The sequence below is a fragment of the Microtus pennsylvanicus genome, chromosome 18, assembly GCF_037038515.1.
Source record: "Microtus pennsylvanicus isolate mMicPen1 chromosome 18, mMicPen1.hap1, whole genome shotgun sequence".
Lineage (NCBI taxonomy): Eukaryota > Metazoa > Chordata > Mammalia > Rodentia > Cricetidae > Microtus > Microtus pennsylvanicus.
In genome coordinates, this window is record NC_134596.1 from 40,189,206 (window position 1) to 40,196,179 (window position 6,974).

At 53.2% G+C, this 6,974-nt stretch overlaps 1 protein-coding gene across 1 annotated transcript in view; it reads left to right on the forward strand.

The window, feature by feature from the left end:
* Positions 1-3,068, forward strand: part of Gab2 (GRB2 associated binding protein 2) — a 126,752-nt gene extending 123,684 nt beyond the window's left edge. Inside the window, exons 7-10 of the mRNA XM_075952320.1 lie at positions 300-390; positions 847-949; positions 1,965-2,090; positions 2,688-3,068. Of these exons, the coding sequence (XP_075808435.1) occupies positions 300-390; positions 847-949; positions 1,965-2,090; positions 2,688-2,831 (464 nt within the window). The 3' untranslated portion in view covers positions 2,832-3,068. The remainder of the gene's footprint in view (positions 1-299; positions 391-846; positions 950-1,964; positions 2,091-2,687) is intronic.
* The last annotated feature ends 3,906 nt before the right edge of the window (positions 3,069-6,974 follow it).

Genomic DNA, 6,974 nt, shown 5'->3' on the forward strand with positions numbered 1-6,974 from the left:
CTGTCTCTGTTCTGGATACAATTGATTTTACATAAAATCACAAACCTGGGGAGAATCTGTTGTCATATCCACGAGTCCATTCTAGATCCTGAGAGTCTGCCTACGGTAGATACAATGGAAAGGACTCGAGCTGTAGAGAATGTGAAGATATGGACTTGAGTATCTGGACTGTGACAGCCATGGAGTCCTGAAACCAAATCCCTTGCATAAAACTGGTGGCCTTCCTAACTGTGCTTGTGTTGTGCAAAGCGTGTCTACTCGGCACAGTCGCTCAACCCTGAACTCTGTTGCTACCTTAGCAAAGCCAACGCCCCTTGACCTGAGAAACAATGCTGTCATCGATGAGCTCCCCTTCAAGTCACCTGTCACCAAGTCTTGGTCCAGGATCAAGTAAGTGTCTGTAGAAGCAGGAGCTTGGTGTCAGTACTGAGTGATAACTACAGGGCGGTCAGGACACCGGGGTTTTGATGCTAATGCTCTATCAGGGCAGGGGTTTTCTTCGGTTTCTGGTCTTTCTCACAAAACGTGGCGTAAACAATCTGTGGTCATCTGGCTCATCTGAGGCCTGTGGCAAGGCAGAAACCGATTAAGGAGAAGGGCATGGCAGCCAGAAAGCATGCCTTCCCTGCTGCTGCTTTTGTTCCATCCCGCCCCAGCCTATTTAGGGTGGGTCTTCCCAGATGCCAATCATCTTCTGCTTTATTAATCTGTCTCGCTCTATTAGGAATTGTTTTCCTCATCTATGAAGGAGAAATGGCTTTAAGTTTCCCTATCTTAGAGCTCTGGCAACCCAGGTCTAGGTAAGAAGTGCGACTCTTGGGGTTCACTCCGTTCTCTGCCCCGCAGCCATTCCTTCAACTCCAGCTCCTCCCAGTACTGCCGCCCCATCTCCACACAAAGCATCACCAGCACAGACTCGGGAGACAGCGAGGAGAACTACGTCCCTATGGTGAGTCCTCAGGCGCTCCCTGCCCCGCCTCCCAGTTCTCAGGACCTGGCTGCCTTGCAGCGCGGGATGGCCTTAGCCTCCCCCTGCAGACCCTTCCTGGATGTATGAATGTCAAACAAGGGGTCATTATCCACCTTAAGGAAGATGCAGTTTTGTCCCCCAGGGAGATCTGTCTCTTAAAACCCTCCGTGGCCTGCTTCTCTCACTACTGTAATTCAGGTGATAGCATGGTTGGTGCCCTTGGAGAGACATGCAGGTATATAAGTCCCCGTGGTGGTGGCAGTAGTAAAGAGACAGACAGAGACAGACAAACACACACACAGCGCATGATACGACGGTCCCTCTCTGAGGTCCCCGAAAAGGGCGCAGCTCCGAGGCTGTGAAGATTCAGGACAGATCAGTCATTAAAATGGGACTGTCACTTCTTACTGCAGTCGGACCTTGCTCAGGTCCCTGTGGAAAAGAGAATAGGGTGCCTGCTGCTTGTGGCCGGATGTGACAGGAAACTCTGCATCACCAGTATCAGGGACCTGCAAACTGAGGCTGGCCTTCCGGGGGAGGCAGTACCTAAGCATCGCCCCGAGTCTCTCTAAAGAGAGGCGGCCAGGTACATGGGTAGTCAGAGAACATCCCCGGGGGATGGAGAGATGGTCAGAGTAACTAACTCTAAGTCCAAGGGATCCAACACCCTCACACAGACATACATGCAGGCAAAAAATATCAATGCACAAAAAAAAGAAAAATAAATCATTTTAAAAAAAAAAAATCCCTGGCTCTCATCCCACACCAGCTGTGGCACTGTGGTTGTCTTGCTGTCCTTCCTGAATCTAGGTTTTTAGCCTTTAGTGATTTCAACAGTAGTGATAGCCACCTCCCAGACTGCCACGAAGACTTAAACGAGACTATGAAAAGTCACCATGCACAGCTCAGTAGACTCGGGAGCTCTTGCCCTGATACGTTTTTCAAGGTGACGGTTTTGGCTGTTGAACTTACCCAGTTTTCCTCTCCGTCTCAGCAAAACCCAGTGTCTGCATCCCCTGTTCCCAGTGGCACCAACAGCCCGGCTCCGAAGAAGAGCACCGGCAGTGTGGATTACCTAGCCCTGGACTTCCAGCCTGGCTCCCCGAGCCCTCACCGCAAGGTAACTGGAGGTTGGGGATTAGGAGACCCATGCCAGGGACATTTCCTATGACTCATGGCACCTTACCTGGGGGTGCAGGGCACCAGTCCCCTTAGTCTGCCCATTTCCTTACTGTGGGATACACCCACACAGAGTGCTCAGGGAGCAAGCCAAGACATGGAGGTCCTGTCTCCCTACCCTTTAAAAACCTGTCTGGATTAGGCCAAGAGCTGTGATGGAGAAGACACAGCACCCTTGGAAGGGACTTCAGGGCCCAGGAAAGCCTCGCCAAGAGCAAGGAGGAAGCCCCCTTCAACAGTTGCCCTCAGCATGTTGTGAGGGCTCTAAGGCCCGGCGCTTATCCCTTTTTGTGGGAACACAGCCCTTTCCTTTCAAAGGAAGATGGATGGAGGCATTTGCCAAGGCCTGAACCAGCGGCTGGGCCCAGGTGCGGTGGGTGGGGTTACCCTGAAACCTGGGCAGCAGGTACCAGCAGGCCCCATGCCTCCAACGTGAGATTGCCCTGTGAAGTCCACATTGTGCGCAGACAAGACCTTGAGGCCACCCACAGTGCTAGCCTAAGGGGTAACCCGTAGTCCGTCCCTTTTGTCCCCTCAGCCATCCACCTCATCTGTCACCTCGGACGAGAAGGTAGACTACGTCCAAGTGGACAAGGAGAAGACACAGGCCCTGCAGAACACCATGCAGGAGTGGACAGATGTGCGGCAGTCCTCAGAGCCTTCCAAGGGTGCCAAGCTGTGATGCCTCAAGGCGGCTGCTCAGCGCTGGCCTTTGCCACCTCCTTCTCCATCCCTTCCCACACCTCCTCTCCTCTGTGCCACTTCCAGCCTTTAAAGCACTCAAAGTCAGGGACCCTGACCCGTCCCCCTTGGAGGCAAGGGCCTGATGGAGACACTGCCTCTGCCACTCGGGGTCCACCCGTGACTTCTGTCATTACTACTAGCTGTGCCTCCGCCACCTTAGTTAGGAGCTGTTGCCAAAAAAAAGAAAAAGAAAAAAAAAGAAAAAAAATAGTCTCCTGCTTTGGACCCATTTGTCTGCTGCTTGGACTCAGAGGGAGGGCTGAGGCTCTGAGCCAGGCTCATGTCTCCTGTCTGCTCACCGCTCTCTACCCTCTACCTCAGGGCCGCTTCTCCATCCCTCGAGGATGCTAACCAGGGAGCCGAGGACCAACAGACTAAAGTAGACGTGGGCTTTCAGATCCTTGCTGTTTGGGGCAAGGGAAAGACAAGATGCCACAGGAAGAATAATGAAGGTCAGAAGTCACCTTGAGTGACAAAGAAATTAGGTTCCCGGGCACAGAAGGGTAGCTGATCACCTGCAGGGTGGAACCCAGGATCAGGTTCTCATACACCGCTGCTGTAGACTGCAAGAGGCTAAGGATGAAGGACAGGAGGAAGGAGAACGCGATGACAGGCAACCAGGAACAAAGAACAGGGCTTGAGGTGACAAACCCCGGGGCTAACGGACTCTACCACTCTGGGACAGGCAGTGTTCTTCCCTGGCCCTGATGGAAGGAGACAGAGTGGGAAAGAAAGTAGGGGTGAGGCAGGGGGCCCCTGGGACGGGGTGTGGTAGGCACAGAGCAACACGGACACTGTGGCAGAGATGGCACATGAAGCAGGTCTCTAGGAGGTAGGAGGGTGCAGAGGTGGCTGAGGAGCTGGGGAGGCAGGCGTGTCCCAAGGGCCTGATGGTGAGCCCAAGGCCACCTGCAGGAGTGCAGCAGGAAGCAGGATGGGAAGGAGCTACAACTTAATCAAATCTAGGGACCACACGAGGGTCTGGGTCACGGCTTGTGCCCAACAGAGGCACCTCTGACCAAGGGCCCGGCCAGATCTTCTCAGCTCCCTTCTCTGCAGGGATGGTCGAGAGTATCCCTGTCCTCCCACGGCATCAGAGGGACGAGAAGCAGACATTCCCTAAGGCTCCTAAGATACGGCAGGGAGATCTGAATGTGTTTGTGTGGAAAGCTGTTGACCAGGTCTTCAAGAAATTCTGAGCAAACAGGGCACACCAGCATTTCATTCTGTCCCAGATGAACTGACCACTGTCCTCTTAAAACCAGAGGCACACCTTACCTCCCCCCTCAGTAACAGCCCTCTTCTCCCACGAGGATGGGCCATTTAGGAATGGCTAACAAGCCCTGTGCTACAGATGAAACCTAACAAGGTCACAATCAGTGAGAAAAGTAAGACAATGACTAGGAATTTAAAAGCACAGAGGATGGGGAGGGAGATTGTGCCCTGGGGAGGGAGGCGTCCAGGAGAGAGCAGAGTGAACCTTCAGAAAGGTAGGTGTGGCTGGGTCCCGGAGAAGACAAAAGAGAACAGAAGGTGTTTGAAGGTGTGAAGCCAGCCACAGAGGTGTGTGCTGTCCCCTTGAGTAAGGGGGCTGCGGTTGGTTGCTCTGAACAGAGTTACAGGGTACTGGCTTTCCCCGACTCTCATGGCACCCTTTAAGACTTTCCAACGGGGCTCCCATGTGACCAAGCTCTGGCTGGTACTGCTGGAGCTCACAGCAGGTCCAGGTATCCCCAGCCTCAGCAGCCACCCCGGAGTGTGTGTTCTGAGCTGAGTGTGGAACTTGCTGCCACTTATCAAGACGGAATCCGGTGTCCAAGTCTAGTTAGTCTTGCTCTGGTTCCAACTCCTAACCATGTCTAATATACCTACCAACCCATCCTCCAACCCCCGAATAGGAAAAAGCCAATTCCATTTAAAAAAAAAATCCTTTGGCCTACCCATGGGTCAAAGTTCACCTCTCCTGGTGGCTGTCAAGGACTGAGATCAAAACCACTCATCACCTCTTAGCATAGATACCACAAGTACCTGTCCTGTCCTGCAGGGACTCTTCCAGCTCCGCCCTCTGTGAAGGAAGGAGATGGCATCTCCTTGAGACTCGCCAGTCTGACATGGGGTAGTCACAGCTGATGCTCTGTGGCTGTAAAGAGAACCCGGGGGGATCCTCTGAAGGTCTGGGTCACTGGGGAGGGGCAGCACACAGAACATTAGCTCAATTAACTCAACCCCTCCCTAGCTGTATTTGACTCCATGAAGATCAGCCCCATTCCCAGAACCGAAGCACAACCATTTGAAGCTACTGGAACGTGGGTTTGGGTCCAGTCTGCCATTGGGCCCTCTATCTTCCAGTGGCCATGGTCCCAGCCATGGCCCCCTCCCCTCCCTACAGCCGAGTTTTGAAGGCTGAGAGATGGCTCCTCTCCATTTGGGCCTCTGGCTGTGAAGTGTGGATAAGCAGGCTAACCTTAGAGGGCCATCTTTGTGGGACTTGCCATATTTGGGCCCTGGACCCTGCAGGAGCCAGACTTGACAGGAGCGCCTAGTGGTGATCTGTGCTGTTGTGGTATCTGGTGATGTGTGTTCTTGTGTAACCTATTGGCTACTTGTGTCTTGAAACTTAGAACCCTTTCACACAGGACTGTCAGTGTTTGTGGGGAAGAGAAAATGAAGTAGAAGCAAGCCTAGTCTTACATTTGTCTCTTGTTCCCATTAAGATCGGCATTCAATTTTTCAAATCATTGTTGGTGCCTAATCACTTAAGTTATTAATTTATTCTGTTTTCAAAAAAAATTGTAACATGTATTTATCGTGTGAGGTCTGGGGGTGGGGCGGGAAGTGTGTTCAAGTGAGTCGTGTTTTTGCGGCCGTGACCACAGATGGCACAGGCCTGGAACTGGCGGGTCCTTTCTACTATCGTGTAGAAGCAGGACAATGAAGTCCTTTAGGAGTGCCACCCAGAGTGGGCCACTGGAGATCACCTTCAGGGCGCGGAAACTTACTCTTGTCCCATCCTGGGCAGCCTTGAGACCCACGCTGTCGTACAGCCACACCTCTGACAAACAGGCCTGGGAGCCGGTGTGCCCAACTCTGTTCCGTGCCAACGGCTGGGCACTTTTCCAGGACAGGGACAGGGACGGACCCTCCCTCCTCAGACCAGCATCTGGCATTAATGGTTGTGCACATCTGTAATCCAGCACTCCCGAAGCTGAAGCAGGGGCAGGACGATCAGTTTCCCCGACAGCTCGGGAGTCTGGCGTTTGGACCAAAACCTCCACCGCAGCCCATGAAAGCCCTGTCACAGCCCCATCATGACCTCTGAGCCGCTTTGTTCCTAAGAGGACAAGTACGCATGGAAGGGGACGTGGGGTGCAGGCCGGTCACAGACCCTCCCTGTACTCACAGCTGCCCATGTCCCTCTTCGGCTTCAAGATTGTGACGGGAATCAGAGGAAAGAGCTGGATATTGGGACTGGAGAGATGGCTCAGCCGCTTGGTTCCCAACACCCACCTCAGGTGGCTCCCAACAACCTGTACCTTCAAGTTCCAGGGGAGCTGGTGCCCTCTACTGGCCTCCTCACAGACATGGTACACAGACACTCGGACACACATTCATACAATAAAAAAAATAAAATCTTTTTAAAAAGAGCTGTTGATTCTGGAGTGTCGGAGACCTGCTTCCCAGTTCATCCCAGCCCACACCTCGTCTAGCCAGGCACAGGCTATGACCTCCTCAGAGAAGGGATAGAGGAAGGCAGTGGCTCAGAATTCTCAGAATCTGAAAAGTCATTGTTGGGTTTCTGTGTTTACCCGGCAAACCAGTCTGCCCCAAGTTATCCCGTGAAGCACCCCCAGCTACCCCCTCACGCTCTCTCTGCCCCAGGAGGCTGCCAGCTCGGGAGCCTTCAAGACCTTAGCACCAAGCACCTCCTTGCTACATCTCAAGTCCCCAGGTCATGGGCACATCCTCATCTTACCTATGGGGGGGGGGCCAAGTTTCTGTAAAACTGCTTAGACACAAGTGAGCATCCCAAAGGATAGCAGACGCCACAGCTCAAGCTGGAAGAACAGCAACCTGCACAGGG